The sequence below is a fragment of the Salvelinus alpinus genome, chromosome 2, assembly GCF_045679555.1.
Source record: "Salvelinus alpinus chromosome 2, SLU_Salpinus.1, whole genome shotgun sequence".
NCBI classification, from domain to species: Eukaryota; Metazoa; Chordata; class Actinopteri; order Salmoniformes; family Salmonidae; genus Salvelinus; species Salvelinus alpinus.
In genome coordinates, this window is record NC_092087.1 from 80,219,438 (window position 1) to 80,241,784 (window position 22,347).

The 22,347-nt window shown below is 43.1% G+C and overlaps 1 protein-coding gene across 1 annotated transcript in view; it reads right to left on the bottom strand.

Annotated features, from left to right (window-relative positions):
- xylt1 (xylosyltransferase I) overlaps nucleotides 1–22,347 on the bottom strand; it is a 125,445-nt gene that overhangs the window by 22,777 nt on the left and 80,321 nt on the right. Inside the window, exons 4-7 of the mRNA XM_071389504.1 lie at nucleotides 17,829–18,031; nucleotides 9,355–9,435; nucleotides 4,065–4,281; nucleotides 3,505–3,681 (exon numbers count right to left, since the gene is read on the bottom strand). Coding sequence (XP_071245605.1) covers nucleotides 3,505–3,681; nucleotides 4,065–4,281; nucleotides 9,355–9,435; nucleotides 17,829–18,031 — 678 coding nt within the window. The remainder of the gene's footprint in view (nucleotides 1–3,504; nucleotides 3,682–4,064; nucleotides 4,282–9,354; nucleotides 9,436–17,828; nucleotides 18,032–22,347) is intronic.

Consider the following 22,347-nt stretch of genomic DNA (forward strand, 5'->3'; position numbering starts at 1 on the left):
TCTCTCTCTCTCACGCACGCCTGCACGCACAACAAATGGCTTGCATTTATTAAGTTTAGGGTTATGTCTTTCCCCCTGTCAGCTACCAGAGCTGGCTGCTTCTTTCAAACACAAGACAAAACCACAGAAGAAGAAGACTTCCTGTTCCCTTTGTACTTCCTGAAACAACAGGGAATCCACAGGAGAAAAATAATCCTCCCTGGCTTCTTACCTTTATCTCTCTCCAATCCCTCTCTCTCTCTCTCTCTATCCCCCGCTTGCCGATCTCCATGACAACAGACATAAAAACTCAGGAGTCAGTCTGAATTCTCTCCTAAACAACTCTCTCTATCTGTGCCTCTAGGGCCTTGTTGTTAAGGAGGGGTTTTGGGACTAACTTTTTAGATGCATCACATCGCTGTTCCTCGCTAGAGAAAGTGTGTGTGTGTGTTTGTGAGAGAGAGAATGTGTGTGTGTGAGAGGGAGTGTCAGAGCGTGTGGGTGAGTGTGTGTTTGTGAGAGAGAGAATGTGTGTGTGTGAGAGGGAGTGTCAGAGCGTGTGGGTGAGTGTGTGTTTGTGAGAGAGAGAATGTGTGTGTGTGAGAGGGAGTGTCGGAGCGTGTGGGTGAGTGTGCCTGTACGTTTGTGTGGGTGATCGGATGCATCACTTTACTCGCTAGAAAAACAAGGAGTGTCACGTCCACACTTTAAGAGGTATTTCGCTACTTTGCTTATGGCCCACTGAAATGGTTTTGAATGGCTGTGGGAGGCACTTACTGAAATGGCTTTGAATGGCTGTGGGAGGCACTTACTGAAATGGAAAGGGACTGGAGACGGGACTATAAAAGACAACTTTGGAAGGAGGTGGGGAAAAAATGAATGAAGGCTCATAAGTGCTGATGTCAACAATGGCTAATTGGCGTATGTAAATGAGTTTTCTCTAGAAGATGGCGTGTGCAGTGTTTTCCACTAGCGCCGGCTGTCGGCTATACAACCCATTACAGTCATTTTCAGCCAGGTACTTTTTCCACTTCAATTACTTTTCAATTTGCTAGTCAGAAAAAAGTCTGCCGATCCCTCTCCCGCTAGAATGAACGATATGCATCCTCTAGCCATCTACTGATAGGACAGGCGCCTGTCAGTCACGAAGTGAGCGATGACAGGGAAACACCGCTGGTTTGACAGTCTGCTGTCTGCCCCGCCTCTCGGTACTTGGGTGTGTGTTGTTTGTTCTGTGGTTGCAGTCAAATGTCTTTACACTACAGGTTGGTGGCACCTTCATTGGATATAATGGTCTCGTGGTACTTACAGGAACAATAGGTAGGCTAGTAGAGAGAGAGTCTCACACTGGTCCAAAATATGATACAAGAAAACAGATTGAATCGTTTTAAAAGCTATTGATACTTATATGGTATTTTTATATGGTATTTTCAAAACAAATGATATATTACTATTGATTTAATCAACGTGTTGACAATGGAGTAGTCAACTGCTGCTTTCTGTGTAGCAAAGCCCATGTTTAACACCTGCTTCATTCTTCAATCATACCTGTATTACAGACAGCTGAGAAAATGCCTCTTAAAAGGAAGCTTGTAGCCCGTGGAAAGTCAGCAGACTCTTACAGGATTCTTTAAAGGCTCAGTGAAGGCAAACTGATTCTATGTTATTTATATCAGTGTTATTTCCTGACAGTTGCTGGTTGAAAATACAATCTAGCGTTAGAATGTACCAGAGTCCACCGAAATAGAGCTTGTTCGGCACAAAAAATATCATCTTAACCCCCCACCCCCCCCAGCCCTGGGGAGCCTGTCTGGGTACTTTGTCTATTAGGCTGGCTACTCCATGTGCTTGTGGAAAACACTGTGTGAGTGGGGTGTTAGGATGATGGATGGATGAAGGGTGGAGGATATGATTAATAGTACTCTCTCTCTCCGTTTGTCTCTGTCTCTATGTCTTCCTCTATCTCTCTCTACGTCTGCCTCTCTGCCCCTCCGTGTCCCTCTCTCAGTCTCTCCATCTCTCCCTCCATCCCTCTCTCTTCATCTCTCTCTCCACCCCTCTCTCTTCATCTCTCTCTCCATCCCTCTCTCTCCATCCCTCTCTCTTCATCTCTCTCTCCACCCCTCTCCCTCCATCCCTCTCTCTCCATCTCTCTCTCCATGCCTCTCTCTTCATCTCTCTCTCCATCACTCTCTCTCCATCCCTCTCTCTTCATCTCTCTCTCCATTCCTCTCTATTTTTTCTTGTCTCTCTCCATCTCTCTCACACACACTCTTCATCTATCCCTCTCTCCCCATCCCCTGCTTCACGCTGACGAGGGCAATGGTTGACAGTAGCTCATGAACATTTTGCCCTGCTCCCTCAATCTCCCTCTTTCCCTCCTTCTCCTCTCTTCCTCTATATCTCCATCCCTTGCTTCTTGCTGTGGTTGACAGTAGCTCATGAGAACTCTCTCAGCAGCCTCCGCTGCTTGGCAGACACACAGCCAGTCCTTTCAGTTCCATACACCTCAGACAGGGAGGGGAAACTATTCACCCTCATCTCCTCCCGCTGTACATTCCTAGTGTGAGAGATAATGACGGCCCATTGGGCCCAGACCTGGCAACCCGTTGCTTATCTGGCAACCGGTGACATTCTCGCACCAGGGCAGCAACTGTGGAACTTGGCGGCGGTTCTCACGCCCCCCTCACACGATTTATTAGCCCAACGTTCACAGGTACAGTTCATCAGGTGAGGGAAATCGGAGGGTGGAAAGATGGCGGCGAGGCACACGATCTAGCTATGAAAGGTTCTCTCTGTTGTCTGTAACAGGTGAGACCTTCTCCGCCTCATCTCCTTCGTCCTGTCTTTCTTTCTCTCCTCTTTTTTTTCTTCCTTCTCGCAGATCTGTCCGTTTCTTCACCGAAGCAACACAACACCCCCACAGACTTATTAAGAGGAGTCCTCCACACCACACATAACCATAAATAGGGACACTAGACACCCACTCCTATACCACAGATAGAACTAGATACGTGTCCAGTACTGGACACTACACAGTCCTCCTCAGTAAATTCTGAATCATGAGCAGCTTCTAGCCTAAATCTAGCCTCTCTGTCAGTCTATACTAGAGCCTACGGAGCGTGGAAAACCCACACTTGATAGGATATTAATTAAGTCCTATTAATACAGTGGACTGACTGGTAGGAGGTAGGAGGTCTGCACTGTGCACAGTGTGTTCTGTATACTGTAATGAATCACACGCACACACTGTTCCTAGGCATTTTATACTGTAATAATACTGTCAGTGTGCTCCAGTCATGCCAGAATTCCAAGGGAGAGCCAGAGTCAGGGTTGGCATTAGGGTTGGCAGCCAACAGGGCCAGACAGTAGACTGGGCAGAGGGCAGCAAGCTGGCATAGAGACTAGTTAGGTCAGCACTATGACTTTGGATGTATTCAAGTGTGTGTGTTTGAGAGAGAGAGAAAAGTATGCGTGTGTGTGTGTGTGTGTGTGTGTGTGTGTGTGTATGATACCATGTCTCACCTGGAAGCGGTGGAAGTCGGCAGGTTTGAAGTCGTTGGGGGAGCAGCCGCACCAGTCCACTATGTGTTTGTACTGACACTTACAGCCCAGCTTCCTGTTCCAGTTGGTGATGCGCAGGTTGTTGTCCACCATGCTCTCACAGTGAGCACTGTTCTCCAGCACCGTGTGGAAGAACGACTGAGGAGAGAGAGAGGAGAGAGAGAGGAAAGAGAGAGTGGGTGAAGTGTAGTGTAGGCGGAGGAGAGGAGAATGAAGGATGACGTGGACACCTGGAACACTGAACCACAAACATCTCCTGTTCCTCAAACCATCTCCTCCAAGCCCGTACGTAGTGTCCTTAGGACTGCTGTGTGTCGGTGTGTGTGTCGGTGTGTGTGTTTACCTCAGCGAGCAGAAGTATAGAGTTGTATGTGTGTGTGTGTTTGTGTGCATACTGCGCAGCGTGTGTGTTCTTACCTCGGCGGGCAGCAGTGTGTAGGTGTATGTGGGTGTGTGTGTGTGTTCTTACCTCGGCGGGCAGCAGTGTGTAGGTGTATGTGGGTGTGTGTGTGTGTTCTTACCTCGGCGGGCAGCAGTGTGTAGGTGTAGAAGCGCTTCATGTTGGTGACCAGGTCGTCTTGGGAGTTTATAACGTACTCCACGAACGGACGATTGAGCAGGAACCAATCAGAACCGCCGTCCACAGAAATGCCTTCTGGGATTTTGCGGTCGCCAAGTCGCCACATGTGGGTGTCACACTCAAAGAAAAGACGGTCCAGACCTTGTTTGCGGATAAACCTGGTTGACCACAAACACACAAACATGGTTAAACCTATAGCGACCACAAACACACAACCACACAAACATGGTTAAACCTATAGCGACCACAAACACACAACCACACAAACATGGTTAAACCTATAGCGACCACAAACACACAACCACACAAACATGGTTAAACCTATAGCGACCACAAACACACTACCACACAAACATGGTTAAACCTATAGCGACCACAAACACACAACCACACAAACATGGTTAAACCTATAGCGACCACAAACACACAACCACACAAACATGGTTAAACCTATAGCGACCACAAACACACTACCACACAAACATGGTTAAACCTATAGCGACCACAAACACACTACCACACAAACATGGTTAAACCTATAGCGACCACAAACACAACCACACAAACATGGTTAAACCTACAGCGACCACAAACACACTACCACACAAACATGGTTAAACCTATAGCGACCACAAACACACAACCACACAAACATGGTTAAACCTATAGCGACCACAAACACACAACCACACAAACATGGTTAAACCTACAGCGACCACAAACACACTACCACACAAACATGGTTAAACCTACAGCGACCACAAACACACTACCACACAAACATGGTTAAACCTATAGCGACCACAAACACACAACCACACAAACATGGTTAAGTTGGTTTCTTTTACACAAAACCACTAACTTGATTTGATTTATATAAACGTATGTTACACTCAACAATATACACTTATTGTTGCTTAATTTGTCCTTTATTTAACCAGATGGTCTCTTGAGGAACCTCTTTTTCCAGAGACTGGGAGAAAACAAGGGCAAAAAAGGATTTTCTAACCTCTCACTGCTGCTGTATACAGAAATGCATACAAACTGAACACAACATCTCCGTGGTGACATGTTTATCAACATTTACAAACAAAGTTCCATATAGCCTAGTGGTTAGTATATGTTCTGCTTGGAAAACATGATTGTATGTTCGATGTTCACCAATTTCCCTTCACGGCGTACACTCAGTATACCCTCCTAGTAGCTTAGAGAGAGCATAGGGAGAGAATAACATCCTATACATGTTTCCCTCACACACTAACAACGTGTGGCTCATGTGAAGCACCAAGTGTTGCAGTAGGTGTCAAGTTCAGGTCAAACAGACTGTTTCCCTAAGTCCTTGAAGGTCTTAAAGCCAGCTGCTATCCACCACAGAAACAAACTTGTATAGTCTGTATACATCACCATTTGATTCCTATAGAAACAGCTACAGTGGGAAGGAAAAGTGTGGGAAGAAAAAGTATGTGAACCCTTTGGAATTATCTGGATTTCTGCATAAATTGGTCATCAAATTTGATCTGATCTTCATCTGAGTCACAACAATAGACAAACATAGTGTGCTTAAACTAATAACACACAAATTATTGTATTTTCTTGTCTATATTGAATACATCATTTAAACATACACAGCGTAGGTTGGAAAAAGTATGTGAACCCCTAGGCTAATGACTTCTCCAAAAGCTAATTGGAGTCAGGAGTCAGCTAGTCTGGAGTCCAATCAATGAGACGAGATTGGAGATGTTGGTTAGAGCTGCCCTGCCCTATAAAAAACACTCATAAAATTTGAGTTTGCTATTCACAAGAAGCATTGCCTGATGTGAACCATGCCTCGAACTAAAGAGATCTCAGAAGACCTAAGATTAAGAATTGTTGACTTGCATAAAGCTGGAAAGGGTTACAAAAGTATCTCTAAAAGCCTTGATGTTCATCAGACCACGATAAGACAAATTGTTTATAAATTGAGAAGGTTCTGCACTGTTGCTACTCTCCCTAGGAGTGGCCGTACTGCAAAGATGACTGCAAGAGCACAGTGCAGAATGCTCAATGAGGTTAAGAAGAATCCTAGAGTGTCCGCTATAGACTTACAGAAATATCTGGAACATGCTAACATCTCTGTTGACGAGTCTACGATACATAAAACACTAAACAAGAATGGTGTTCATGGGAGGACACCAGGGAAGAAGCCACTGCTGTCCAAAAGAAACATTGTTGCACGTCTGAAGTTTGCAAAAGTGCACCTGGATGTTCCACAGCGCTTCTGGCAAAATATTCTGTGGACAGATGAAACTACAGTTGAGTTGTTTGGAAGGAACACACACTACTATGTGTGGAGAAAAAAAAGCACAGCACACCAACATCAAAACCTCATCCCAACTGTAAAGTATAGTGGAGTATCATGGTTTGGGGCTGCTTTGCTGCCTCAGGGCCTGGACAGCTTGCTATCATCGACGGGAAAATGAATTCCCAAGTTTATCAAGACATTTTGCAGGAGAATGTTAGGCTATCTGTCCGCCAATCGCAACAGAAGTTGGGTGATGCAACAGGACAACGACCCAAAACACAGAAGTAAATCCACAACAGAAGTGTTTCAACAGATGAAAATACGCCTTCTAGAGTGGCCCAGTCAGTCCTGACCTCAACCTGATTGAGACGCTGTGGCATGACCTCAAGAGAGCAGTTCACACCAGGCAATCCAAGAATATTGCTGAACTGAAACAGTTTTGTAAAGAGGAATGGTTCAAAATTCAACTACAGAAAAAGTTTGGTTGAGGTTCTTGCTGCCAAAGGAGGGTCAACCAGTTATTAAATCCAACATTTCACATATTTTCCCCACCCTATACTGTGAATGTTTACACGGTGAGTTCAATAAAGACATGACAACATATAATTGTTTGTGTTATTAGTTTAAACAGACTGTGTTTGTCTGTTGTTGTGACTTAGATGAAGATCAGATCAAATTTTATGACCAATTTATATAGAAATACAGGTATTTCCAAAGGGTTCACATGCTTTTTCTTGCCACTGTATATAGAAACAACCTTAATTAATCCACTATCCATCCTATCTCATGCCAGTAGTGGTTTTCTTCAGTCAAGCCTGCCTAACTCCTGGCACACACACACATACACACGCCATGGCACACACACAGACACACACCATGGCACAGCACGACAGGCAGCCAGATTGTGATTGGTGTCAGTGTGTATGTGTGTGTGTGTGTGTGTGTGTGTGTGTGTGTGTGTGTGTGTGTGTGTGTGTGTGTGTGTGTGTGTGTGTGTGTGTGTGTGTGTGTGTGTGTGTACCAGTGATTGGCATGTCATTAAGTAGCGTGATAGGGCATGGAGCGGGGCGGGGGCAGGGCTGGCAGGCAGCACCTCGCAACGGCAACAAGGGAAGGTTAATTAATAAAGCTACAGATGGAGCCTAATTGGATTATGACTCAGTCACCGAGCTGGGGCAAGGAGAATGTGTGTGTGTGTGTGTGTGACAGTGGAGGCTCCTCAGAGGAGGAAAGGGAGGACATCCTCCTCAGTGAATAGAATTTTTTTAAATAGTGAAATATTAAAAGTGATCCTTTTAAGATAAAACTATACTAAATATATTCACACGTCACCAAATAATTTATTAAAACATGCTGTTTTGCAATGAAGGTTTACTGTAGCCTCAACAGCACTCTGTAGGGTAGCACCATGGTGTAGCCAGAGGACAGCTAGCTTCCGTCCTCCTCTTGGTACATTGACTTCAATACAAAACCTAGGAGGCTCATGGTTCTCACCCCCTTCCATAGACACATTACTTATGACAACTTCTGGAGGACGTCCTCCAACTTATCAGAGCTCTTGCAGCATGAACTGATGTGTTGTCCATTGCAGTGCATAAAATGTGGTGAGTAGTTGACTCAAAGAGAGAAAGACAATATTTGAACAGTTTTGAACAAATTGAATTCTTCAAAAATGAAGGAGAAGCAAGAGAGAGAGCTAGCTATATTTCATTGTTTTTTTTCACTTTCACTTTCACATACTTAGCTAGCGAATGCAGCTAGCTAGTTTAGCCTACTCAAACACCCGGCTCAAACAGAAAGGCGTGTCATGTTAGCCAGCTGGCTATGGCTATCCAACACTGGACCTTTTCCAAGTCAAGGTAAGCTTTTGGTTTGATTAATTTATTGCCACCGGTGTAACTGCTAACCTGTTTGCTGACTGTACACACAGTACTGCATGATTGTAGCGGGTTTACTAACGTGTTAGTTCTAGTAGCTATTTTGACTACGTTATGACGTTAGCTAAAATGGTGACAACGATGTAGGCTGTGTTTAACGGTTATGATATGAAGGTTAGGCTTGGAAAGGTTTCTTCGCCTGGTCACAACCAGTGTGATGCACTGAAGTCCACAAGCAAAGGGAACAGGTGAGAGGAGGAGAGCGTGTAGATACGAGAAGGAAGTGATCATGCTGTTTGTATGTGGCTGCCATGAAAGTGAAGCGAGTCTGTTGAAAAACGTTACCTGAATTTGTCCAATAGAAAATCTCGTTTGCAACCGTTGGACTAATGATTACACCCTAGATCAGCTAGATGCAGGCACGAATGTGCAAGGCGGTATTGAATGTGTCACTGTCTGTCGCCTTGACTACTCACATTTCTCTCTCGACCTGTCCCTCACTCTCCAAGAGTGTGCAAAGCGGTCATCAAGGCAAAGGGTGGCTACTTGAAGAATCTCAAATCTCAAATATATTTTGATATGTTTAACACTGTTTTGGTTTCTACATGATTCCATATGTGTTATTTCATAGTTTTGATGTCTTCACTATTATTCTACAATGTAGAAAATAGTAAAAATAAAGAAAAACCCTGGAATGAGTAAGTGTGTCCAAACTTATGACTGGTACTGTACGTTGCAAACTTTCATTCATAGGCTAGGCTGTAGCAACCTCATGATGGGTATAGGGGCAATTCGTGTATAATTTAGTAACCTAAACCTATCAATGTTACATTGAACTGGGTGAATGGAATATAAATGACAGTCATCCAATATGCTGTAATAGAAATAAGGACATGCTCATGAAAAATGTATTGTTCTCCCTCATCTTAAAAGACACCGACCGCCACTGGTAGAATACGAATAAGTGAACGTGTTTTAATGTGTCTGTATCATGCTAGTGTGTGTGTGTGCGTGCACCTGTATGTGGGTGTGTATTTATCAGCGCGTGTGTGCGTGTGCTTGTTAGATCTCACCTGGCGTTGTCTCTGCCGTGGGACTTGATGAAGTTCATGTCTCTGTACTTGGACAGGAAGGCCACCAGCTGGCTGTTGGTTCTGTTAACGACAACCAGGAAGAGATTATTAGAAACCAACCAATCAGTGGAAATGACAGCCAGGAAGATCATAATTACCAACCAATCAAAGAGAGAGAGGTAGAAACCATATGCCATATGATAGTGCAATACAACAGCTTTTTCCTGTCATCACTTTTCAAGGGTTGTCAAGGATACAAAGCGATAGTTGTTAAAGGGAACGTTCTCTATAAAACCCAAGTTTGCCAGCCATTTCCATGGACTCTCACTCATACAACCGCCACTCACTTTTATGCTCAGTTTGATTTTGGGGTGAACTATTGCTTTAACGGAACATTTGATCATTTATTATTTAACTATCCACTATGATCAGGGCCCAGGGTTTTCCAGGACAGTTGGTCAGGAAAACGACTAACCCTAAGTACAAAGACAGTAAACATAACATCCATTTAACAGTTGGCTCAATAACCAACCCCACAGGCACTATACAATACAGCAGCCCAGTGGAGTCAAACCCATTCTATGCAGTCCAGCCAGGCTAAAAGCTTCTCCTCTGCAGTGCAAGCCATCATTGCCACAGTCAAAGGTATTCTCAACAATACAGATATCTGCAGGGTGTAAAGCAGGGTAGGGGGAGGCTGTCTGGGCCTTTAGGTGACAGCTCAGTGTGTCTGTCTAAAAGAGCCTAAACTCTCCTAACAAAGCTGGGCTAGCGCAGGCTGAAGGGATGCATATTAATGCCATTTACTGATGAAGGAGCAATTTCACAGCCCCAAGGCTTTACTTAGCAGATGTAGTGGAACACACACACACACACACACACACACACACACACACACACACACACACACACACACACACACACACACACACACACACACACACACACACACACACACACACACACACACACACACACACACACACACACACTGATGTTGTGTAGCAGAACACACACACACACACACACACACACACACACACACACACACACACACACACACACACACACACACACACACACACACACACACACACACACACACACACACAAAAACACAGACAACACACACAGAGCATAGCACAGCGGGGGAAATCCAGGTCACAGCATAGATTTGCCAGAGTTGTGCCATTGTGCCTGAGTGGTCACACAGTCTGTCCAGTGGGTCTGGTTGGTTTGCTGACTGACTGTATGCCCCCAGGGTGCACTCTCTGTCTCTGTCACTATCTGTCTGGCTGGATGGCATTCACACACACTGCCACCATAGCCATTACCACAGAATTACCAGCCAAGCCCATAGCACAGCCTTGCAGTCACCCTTATACCAGCACCATAAAAACACCCTGCTACCCTGTTGGCATATGCCCTAATTGCACACTCTTAGCCAAATATACTTTACTATACTGTACTATACTGTGCATGTACTGTACTATAATGTACTATACTGTAATATACTGTACCTATACTATACTGTAATATGCCTTACTATACTGTAATGTACTGTACTATACTGTACTGTACTATACTGTATGGTACCTATACTGTACTGTACTATACTGCACCTATACTGTACTGTACTATACTGTACTGTACTATACTGTACCATACTGTACGGTACCTATACTGTACTGTACTATACTATACTGTACCTATAATGTACCTATACTGTACTATACTGTACTGCACTGTACTATACAGTAATATACTGTAAGGTACTATACTGTACTATACTGTACGGTACCTATACTGTACTATACTGTAATATACTGTACTGTACTATACTGTACTGTACTATACGGTACCTATACTGTACTATACAGTACTATACTGTAATGTACTATACTGTGCTATACTGTACTATACTGTACTATTAAGCTCTTACCACACTTGAATAGTTGACAAGTCCATATCACAAGTTATTTCTGAATCAAAGTTATGCATATATTTTTGGGTGGGTTACAGCTTACAACTGACCAAAAGAGGGCGAGAGAGAGTCTATACTACATACCTATAGCGAGTCTTGTCAACATGTGTACGGTTCCTAAAATCAACTGGATAGTCTTTAGTAAAACAGACGGATAGTCTTTAGTAAATCAGATGGATATTCTTTAGTAAAGCAGCTGGATATTCTTTAGTAAAGCAGATGGATATTCTTTAGTAAAACAGCTATATAGTCTTTAGTAAAGCAGCTGGATATTCTTTAGTAAAGCAGCTGGATATTCTTTAGTAAAGCAGATGGATAGTCTTTAGTAAAGCAGATGGATATTCTTTAGTAAAACAGCTATATAGGCTTTAGTAAAGCAGCTGGATATTCTTTAGTAAAGCAGCTGGATATTCTTTAGTAAAGCAGATGGATAGTCTTTCGTAAAGCAGTTGGATGGTCTTTAGTAAATCAGCTGGATAGTTTTTAGTAAAGCAGCTGGATAGTCTTTTTAGTAAAGCAGTTATATATTATTTAGTAAAGCAGCTGGATAGTCTTTAGTAAAGCAGCTGGATAGTCTTTAGTAAAGCAGCTGTATAATCTTTAGTAAAGAAGTTATATAGTATTTAGTAAAGCAGCTGGTTAGTCTTTAGTAAAGCAGTTATATATTATTTACTAAAGCAGCTGGATATTCTTTAGTAAAGAAGTTATATATTATTTAGTAAAGCAGCTGGATATTCTTTAGTAAAGAAGTTATATATTATTTAGTAAAGCAGCTGGTTAGTCTTTAGTAAATAAGTTATATATTATTTAGTAAAGCAGCTGGATATTCTTTAGTAAAGAAGTTATATATTATTTAGTAAAGCAGCTGGTTAGTCTTTAGTAAAGAAGTTATATAGTATTTAGTAAAGCAGCTGGTTAGTCTTTAGTAAAGCAGTTATATATTATTTACTAAAGCAGCTGGATATTCTTTAGTAAAGAAGTTATATATTATTTAGTAAAGCAGCTGGATATTCTTTAGTAAAGAAGTTATATATTATTTAGTAAAGCAGCTGGTTAGTCTTTAGTAAATAAGTTATATATTATTTAGTAAAGCAGCTGTAAAGTCTTTAGTAAAGCAGTTATATATTATTTAGTAAAGCAGCTGGATATTCTTTCGTAAAGAAGTTATATATTATTTAGTAAAGCAGCTGGTTAGTCTTTAGTAAAGCAGTTATATATTATTTAGTCAAGCAACTGGATATTCTTTAGTAAAGAAGTTATATATTATTTAGTAAAGCAGCTGAATATTCTTTAGTAAAGAAGTTATATATTATTTAGTAAAGCAGCTGGTTAGTCTTTAGTAAAGCAGCTGGACAGTCTTTGGTAGAGCAGCTGGACAGTCTTTAGTAGAGCAGCTGATTAGTCTTTAGTAGAGCAGCTGGAGAATCTTTAGTAGAGCAGCTGGACAGTCTTTAGTAGAGCAGCTGGACAGTCTTTAGTAGAGCAGCTGGACAGTCTTTAGTAGAGCAGCTGGACAGTCTTTAGTAGAGCAGCTGGACAGTCTTTAGTAAAGCAGCTGGACCGTCTTTAGTAGAGCAGCTGGACAGTCTTTAGTAGAGCAGCTGGACAGTCTTTAGTAGAGCAGCTGGACAGTCTTTAGTAGAGCAGCTGGTAGAGCAGCTGGTTAGTCTTTAGTAGAGCAGCTGGACAGTCTTTAGTAGAGCAGCTGCATAGTCTTTAGTAGAGCAGCTGCATAGTCTTTAGTAGAGCAGCTGGACAGTCTTTAGTAGAGCAGCTGCATAGTCTTTAGTAGAGCAGCTGCACAGTCTTTGGTAGAGCAGCTGGACAGTCTTTAGTAAATCAGCTGGACAGTCTTTAGTAAAGCGGCTGGACAGTCTTTGGTAGAGCAGCTGGACAGTCTTTGGTAGAGCAGCTGGACAGTCTTTAGTAGAGCAGCTGGACAGTCTTTAGTAGAGCAGCTGGACAGTCTTTGGTAGAGCAGCTGGACAGTCTTTAGTAGAGCGGCTGGACAGTCTTTAGTAGAGCGGCTGGACAGTCTTTGGTAGAGCAGCTGGACAGTCTTTAGTAGAGTAGCTGGACAGTCTTTAGTAGAGCAGCTGGACAGTCTTTAGTAGAGCAGCTGGACAGTCTTTAGTAGAGCAGCTGGACAGTCTTTAGTAGAGCAGCTGGACAGTCTTTGGTAAAGGGCTCCCGAGTGGCGCAACATTCTAAGACACTGCATCTCAGTGCTAGAGGCGTCATTACAGACATCCTGTTTCGATTCCAGGCTGTATCACAACCGGCCGTGATTGGGAGTCCCATAGGGTGAAGCACAATTGGCTCAGCGTCGTCCGGGTTTGGCCGGTGTAGGCCGTCATTGTAAATAAGAATTTGTTCTTAACTGACTTGACTAGTTAAATAAAGGTTCCATTTAAAGCACGGGGTTAGAAAAGAGGATAGAAGCAAGACAACACTGGCTATCTTGAAGAGAAAAGCCTGGAAAGAGATCCTCGCTCTGGGACAAAACAACCATGTAACTTATCCCTCCCTCCTCCATCCCTCCATACCAGCCCCCCGGGCAGACACACAGACACCGCTACTAGGGCGAGGGGGAGAGGGTATTTGGGCTGGGCCTTTCAGGCTCATCCATGCGGATGGGGGGACATTATCAGAGAATTAGACAGGGAATAATGCCTGTTTCTCTCCTACAGCCTTCAGCCTATACAGACACACTGATTACAACATAGCAGCAGCAGCGGACCAGACCAGGGCTAACCCTGCATTCCTTATAGCATTGGTGCTCTACGGCTGTAGCATATTGTAGGGATTGTCCCTTCATGCCTTACACAGTATCAGTGGAGAAGATGACCATAGGGTGGATCATAGCCTGGTTTTTCTTTTAGTGAGGTACTATGACTGTAGCATAGACTGGTTGGCTTCATTCTACACTTACATGACAGTTGAATTGAACTGAATTGAAGAGAGCTGTCCAAGGCAAGTATAATTTGTCACAGAGTTTTCTTATTTTTGATTGTATCACTGCACGGCCTTGTAGATGAGCAGGAGTGGATTGAGGGAGTGCATTGATGACCAGAGTGTTGTGGGTTAACGTATGTAAATATTGTCTAAATTAGGAAACTTGAGTCAAATCCAAGAAGTGGTCCAAAAAAGCACTTGCTAAGCAAAGATATTACTGTCTGCTACACCAACATGTAACCCCTCTCTTTCCCCCTTCTCTTACTCACTCTCTTCTGTCTCTTCTATCACTCCCTCTCCCTCCATCTCTCTCCTGATGGGCCTATAAAAACCTCCAGTGTCAGCCCTTTTCTCCACCACATCACCGCCATGCAAATGAAGAGAAGAAGAGGAGACAGACAGGAAGAAAGAAACAGCTCATCAGCACACCACACACACTTTCACTCACACAGTGACAGACGCAAGCATACACACACACACACACACACACACACACACACACACACACACACACACACACACACACACACACACACACACACACACACACACACACACACACACACACACACACACACACACACACACACACGGGCGCACAGTTGCACAAACACGCTTGAGCGCCCATAGACAGACAGACGAAAAGACAGACAGACAGACACTGTCACTTTTATGATCGAGCATCAAAATCAGAACTATTCTCACCGTTCTCACACTATCCCATAATATCTACGACAAGCACATATCTACATGGCAACAGACTAAAAGTAAGCTCGTTCGGAAACATAAATATTTCCCTGAACATTTCCCTGACAGGGTGAACACAAACAGCTGGGGCTCCTGAGCATGTGTATACAAACCATGTATATAAACCAACCACACACACGTGTTGGACTATAAAACAACACAGGGCAACCACCTCTTTCTTTATACCTTCCATCTTAGCTACAGGTGTTGGACACACAAGGTCCAGTTTCCTTTTTCACAATGGCGATTACAGCAACTAGTGGCCATCTGGGGAAAGTATGTGATCGAAGTCTATGAGGGACTAATGACCTTGAGGTTCACAATGGTGTGTATGTGTGACACTCCAGCATTCCAACTACGTCCACAGACAGGTGCAGGCCCTGGCCTCCCTCCAAACCACCTGGAGGATGGCTACCTTCTGGGGCGGTGCCACACACACACACACACACACACACACACACACACACACACACACATACACACACACACACACACACACACACACACACACACACACACACACACACACACACACACACACACACACACACACACACACACACACACACACACACACACACACAAACCACCTGTTGGGAAGTCAATACATATTGACCTCGGGGCAATTAACATGTAATCAGTTCATCATGTAACCTATTCAACTGAGTAAGTAAGCCAGGAGAGGGATTGGAATTCGGGGGGAACAAATGTGTTAGCACCTTAAGAAGAACCGGAGATCTACTGTGATTGATCTATTTAAGTTGTTTAGCTCGGGTCTTTGTTGTAAGTCTGCAGTGGTTGTACAGTGAATGTGACAGTATGGATTCCCTGGGGCCTATGGGGTTATATAGCTGTGTGTCTACTGTCTGGTTGTTATTCAGATGGCTTTTGGTGCTGTATCCATCTCTTCATAAGGGCTCATTTTAAAACGTGTCTGAACTGTAAATTATAATTACACAACAAAGGGCGATCAATCTCTCAATATTTTTTATCCATAACATGACCAAACTGATGTTCAAAGTGTTCAGTTCTGTAATGTCAGAGTCCTTTCATGTCAGGTCACACAGGGACGTGAGCATGTGAAGTAGTATTTCTTCTCTGTCCGACTCCTGTCCACTCAACCCTAACCAGCTTGACTGCTTCGAAGGAGAAGCGGCCCGAAACATCCTGCAACACCAAGACGTTCCATTAAAACCAATTTGCTGTCAACACAGCTGCTGCTACTTCCGTACTTAAACATAGACAGTGCATTCGGAAAGTATTCAGACCCCTTGACTTTTTCCACATTTTGTTACATTACAGCCTTATTCTAAAATGGATTAAATAAAAAAAATGTCCTCATCAGTCTACACACAATACCCCATAATGACAAAGCAAAAACAGGTTTAGACATTTTTGCTAATTTATCACAAATAAAAAACAGAAATACTGTATTTACATAAGTATTCAGACCTTTTGCTATGAGACTAAATATTTAGCTCAGGTGCATCCTGTTTCCATTGATCATCCTTGACATGTTTCTACAACTTCATTGGACATGATTTAGAAAGACACACACCTGTCTATATAAGGTCCCACAGTTGATAGTGCATGTCAGAGCAAAAACCAAGCCATGAGGTCAAAGGAATAGATGAACAGAGTAAAGTACAGAGAGATCCTTGATGAAAACCTGCTCCAGAGCGCTCAGGACCTCAGACTGGGGCCGAAGGTTCACCTTCCAACAGGACAACAACCCTAAGCACACAGCCAAGACATTGCAAGAGTGGCTTCAGTACAAGTCTCTGAATGTCCTTGAGTGGCCCAGCCAGAGCCCAGACTTGAACCCGATTGAACATCTCTGGAGAGACCTGAAAATAGCTGTGCAGCAACGCTCCCCATCCAACCTGACAGAGAGGATCTGCAGAGAAAAATGGGAAAAACTCCCCAAATACAGGTGTGCCAAGCTTGTAGTGTCATACCCAAGAAGACATGAAGCTGTAACCGCTGCCAAATGTGCTACAACAAAGTACTGAGTAAAGGATCTGAATACTGAATACATTTGCAAAAATGTCTAAAAACCTGTTTTTGCTTTTTCATTATGGGGTAGATTGATGAGGGGGAAAAATGTAATCCTTTTTAGAATAAGGCTGTAACGTAACAAAATGTGGAATTTAAAAGGTCTGAATACTTTCCGAATGCACAGTAGGTCAACTATCTGTAAAACCTTGCCCCTCCACCCAAGTCACGTGATGGGGTAGTCTGCAGCGCTGAGGTTGATGAAGAAGTCCCAGCTCCAGTCAGTCATGGTGATCAGGTCTGACATGCTGCTAGCCTCTATCCCCCACCGTCCTCACCCCCTACCCCCCTGTCACCTCCACCCCAGTCACCTGATGGGGTAGTCTGCAGCGCTGAGGTTAATGAAGAAGTCCCAGCTCCAGTCAGTCATGGTGATCAGGTTTGACATGCTGCTAGCCTCTATCGCCCGCCGTCCTCACCCCCTACCCCCTGTCACCTCCACCCCAGTCACCTGATGGGGTAGTCTGCAGCGCTGAGGTTGATGAAGAAGTCCCAGCTCCAGTCAGTCATGGTGATCAGGTCTGACATGCTGCTAGCCTCTATCCCCCACCGTCCTCACCCCCTACCCCCCTGTCACCTCCACCCCAGTCACCTGATGGGGTAGTCTGCAGCGCTGAAGGTAATGAAGAAGTCCCAGCTCCAGTCAGTCATGGTGATCAGGTCTGACATGCTGCTAGCCTCTACCTCCCACCGTCCTCACCCCATACCCCCCTGTCACCTCCACCCCAGTCACCTGATGGGGTAGTCTGCAGCGCTGAGGTTAATGAAGAAGTCCCAGCTCCAGTCGGTCATGGTGATGAGGTCTGCCATGCTGCGGAGGTACATGGTGAGCAGGCTGGCACCGCCCCAGATGGTAGCCATCCTCCAGGGCGTCACCCTCACGTTGGGGTACTGGGAGGCCAGGGCCTGCACCTGTCTGTGAAGGTAGTTGGAGCGCTGGAGGGGGAGAGAAGAGGAAGAGTTTAAAATGTTTCAAACTCATTCCACGGAGGGCCAAGTGTCTGCAGGTTTTTTCTACACCTTTGGACTTGATTGATGAATTAAGGTCACTGGTTAGTAAGGAACTCCCCTCACCTGATTATCTAGGTCTTAATTGAAAGGAAAATCCAAAAATCAGCAGACACTAGGCCCTCCATGGAATGAGTTTGACACCCCTGGTTTAAGACAATATCCTACGTATAAGATAATGGTATAGACCAGGGCTCTCCAACCCTGTTCCTTGAGAGCTACTGTCCTGTAGGTTTTCACTCCAACCCCAATCTAGCACACTTGATTCCAGAGCTGGTCCTTGATGTTCTGCCACCATAGGCAAGACCAAAAAATACACGTGTATGATTGGTGATCCGGACAGGACCAAAAACAAAAGTCTGTAGAAATCAAGGCTGGTCCGGAACTGCACCCCAAAAATATGTCCAAAAGGCGTCTGCGTGGGTCTATGATTACTGAGGTGTAGCCTACAGTGTTGCCTGAAATTGAATTTTATGAATGTCCATTTATGTGGTAAGCCTACCATTATGGGGCGGCAGGTAGCCTAGTGGTTAGAGCGTTGGACTAGTAACCAGAAGCTGACAAGGTAAAAATCTGTCGTTCTGCCCCTGAACAAGGCAGTTAACCCACTGTTCCTAGGCCCACATTGAAAATAATAATTTGTTCTTAACTGACTTGCCTAGTTAAATAAAGGTAAAATAACATTTGTTGAACACCAAAAAACCACATCCGGTCAGGTCCAAAAGACAACGGCTCGTGCTTACTGGGGTGTAGCCTACCATGTCGGCCAGCAATGTAATTTTATGAATGCCCATCCATGTGGTAGGCCCAGTTTGTAAAACAGGCTGTTGCATTGGCTTTATTAGTTCTGAATCCTGTGACGAATCAATTTGGCTATGTATGCTCTGAATTTTAGCTAGTAGCTTCCCAACTTTATCAGGAGTTATCACAAACCAATTTGCAATGTGTTTACACACCGGGGAATACAGAAGTAATTATTTTTTCGATATGATCAGCTTGTCAAAAATGGACGGATACAAACTTGAAACCGCTGATCATGACAATAAGGTGAAACTCCTGGACAACAGTTGTGATTCCATATTGTCCATCTTACTTTGACCAGTCCAGTTTTTAGGATATGTCGTTTGTTAACATGACAACTTTTTGTATTTGATTGAGCACCAATTAGGTTAGGCTATTTGATCAGAGAAACCTACATGAGGTTAAAAGTGTCCGTTTCAGTACATTGTCATACATTTTATCTCCAGCCTGTAGGCTATAGAAGGCCACATACATTTTCTACCATATTCTATATCTGCTACGTTGAAAGAATTTGTCATTGTTTTTGGGTAGAATTATGTGAGGTTTTATTTGTTGTTGTTGGAGTTGCGTCTTGGTCAGTTTAGCTCAGAAATTGCCGCCCTAGTCAATCTGCCGCCATAGGCTTGTCTATATGTATATAGTAGTAGTGTGAGGTGTGGTAGATGGTAGTCTATAGTCTATAGGCTGGTCTATATGTATATAGTAGTAGTGTGAGGTGGTAGATGGTAGTCTATAGTCTGGTCTATATGTATATAGTAGTAGTGTGAGGTGGTAGATGGTAGTCTATAGTCTTACCTGGTCTATATGTATATAGTAGTAGTGTGAGGTGGTAGATGGTAGTCTATAGTCTGGTCTATATGTATATAGTAGTAGTGTGAGGTGGTAGATGGTAGTCTATAGTCTTACCTGGTCTATATGAATATAGTAGTAGTGTGAGGTGGTAGATGGTAGTCTATAGTCTGGTCTATATGTATATAGTAGTAGTGTAAGGTTGTAGATGGTAGTCTATAGGCTGGTCTATATGTATATAGTAGTAGTGTGAGGTGGTAGATGGTAGTCTATAGTCTGGTCTATATGTATATAGTAGTAGTGTGAGGTGGTAGAAGGTAGTCTATAGTCTGGTCTATATGTATATAGTAGTAGTGTGAGGTGGTAGATGGTTGTCTATAGTCTGGTCTATATGTATATAGTAGTAGTGTGAGGTGGTAGATGGTAGTCTATAGTCTTACCTGGTCTATATGTATATAGCAGTAGTGTGAGGTGGTAGAAGGTAGTCTATAGTCTGGTCTATATGTATATAGTAGTAGTGTGAGGTGGTAGATGGTAGTCTATAGTCAGGTCTATATGTATATAGTAGTAGTGTGAGGTGGTAGATGGTAGTCTATAGTCTTACCTGGTCTATATGTATATAGTAGTAGTGTGAGGTGGTAGATGGTAGTCTATAGTCTGGTCTATATGTATATAGTAGTAGTGTGAGGTGGTAGATGGTAGTCTATAGTCTGGTCTATATGTATATAGTAGTAGTGTGAGGTGGTAGATGGTAGTCTATAGTCTGGTCTATATGTATATAGTAGTAGTGTGAGGTGGTAGAAGGTAGTCTATAGTCTGGTCTATATGTATATAGTAGTAGTGTGAGGTGGTAGATGGTAGTCTATAGGCTGGTCTATATGTATATAGTAGTAGTGTGAGGTGGTAGATGGTAGTCTATAGTCTGGTCTATATGTATATAGCAGTAGTGTGAGGTGTGGTAGATGGTAGTCTATAGTCTGGTCTATATGTATATAGTAGTAGTGTGAGGTGGTAGATGGTAGTCTATAGTCTGGTCTATATGTATATAGTACTAGTGCGAGGTGGTAGATGGTAGTCTATAGTCTTACCTGGTCTATATGTATATAGTAGTAGTGTGAGGTGGTAGATGGTAGTCTATAGTCTGGTCTATATGTATATAGTAGTAGTGTGAGGTGGTAGATGGTAGTCTATAGTCTGGTCTATATGTATATAGTAGTAGTGTGAGGTGTGGTAGATGGTAGTCTATAGTCTTACCTGGTCTATATGTATATAGTAGTAGTGTGAGGTGTGGTAGATGGTAGTCTATAGTCTTACCTGGTCTATATGTATATAGTAGTAGTGTGAGGTGTGGTAGATGGTAGTCTATAGTCTTACCTGGTCTATATGTATATAGTAGTAGTGTGAGGTGGTAGATGGTAGTCTATAGTCTGGTCTATATGTATATAGTAGTAGTGTGAGGTGGTAGATGGTAGTCTATAGTCTGGTCTATATGTATATAGTAGTAGTGTGAGGTGTGGTAGATGGTAGTCTATAGTCTTACCTGGTCTATATGTATATAGTAGTAGTGTGAGGTGGTAGAAGGTAGTCTATAGTCTTACCTGGTCTATATGTATATAGTAGTAGTGTGAGGTGTGGTAGATGGTAGTCTATAGTCTTACCTGGTCTATATGTATATAGTAGTAGTGTGAGGTGGTAGAAGGTAGTCTATAGTCTGGTCTATATGTATATAGTAGTAGTGTGAGGTGTGGTAGAGGGTAGTCTATAGTCTTACCTGGTCTATATGTATATAGTAGTAGTGTGAGGTGGTAGATGGTAGTCTATAGTCTGGTCTATATGTATATAGTAGTAGTGTGAGGTGGTAGATGGTAGTCTATAGTCTGGTCTATATGTATATAGCGGTAGTGTGAGGTGTGGTAGATGGTAGTCTATAGTCTTACCTGGTCTATATGTATATAGTAGTAGTGTGAGGTGTGGTAGATGGTAGTCTATAGTCTTACCTGGTCTATATGTATATAGTAGTAGTGTGAGGTGTGGTAGATGGTAGTCTATAGTCTTACCTGGTCTATATGTATATAGTAGTAGTGTGAGGTGGTAGATGGTAGTCTATAGTCTGGTCTATATGTATATAGTAGTAGTGTGAGGTGGTAGATGGTAGTCTATAGTCTGGTCTATAAGTATATAGTAGTAGTGTGAGGTGGTAGATGGTAGTCTATAGACTGGTCTATATGTATATAGTAGTAGTGTGAGGTGGTCGAGGGGAGTCTATAGTCTGGTCTATATGTATATAGTAGTAGTGTGAGGTGGTAGATGGTAGTCTATAGTCTGGTCTATATGTATATAGTAGTAGTGTGAGGTGGTAGATGGTAGTCTATAGTCTGGTCTATATGTATATAGTAGTAGTGTGAGGTGGTAGAAGGTAGTCTATAGTCTGGTCTATATGTATATAGTAGTAGTGTGAGGTGGTAGAAGGTAGTCTATAGTCTGGTCTATATGTATATAGTAGTAGTGTGAGGTGGTAGATGGTAGTCTATAGTCTGGTCTATATGTATATAGTAGTAGTGTGAGGTGGTAGATGGTAGTCTATAGTCTGGTCTATATGTATATAGTAGTAGTGTGAGGTGGTAGATGGTAGTCTATAGTCTGGTCTATATGTA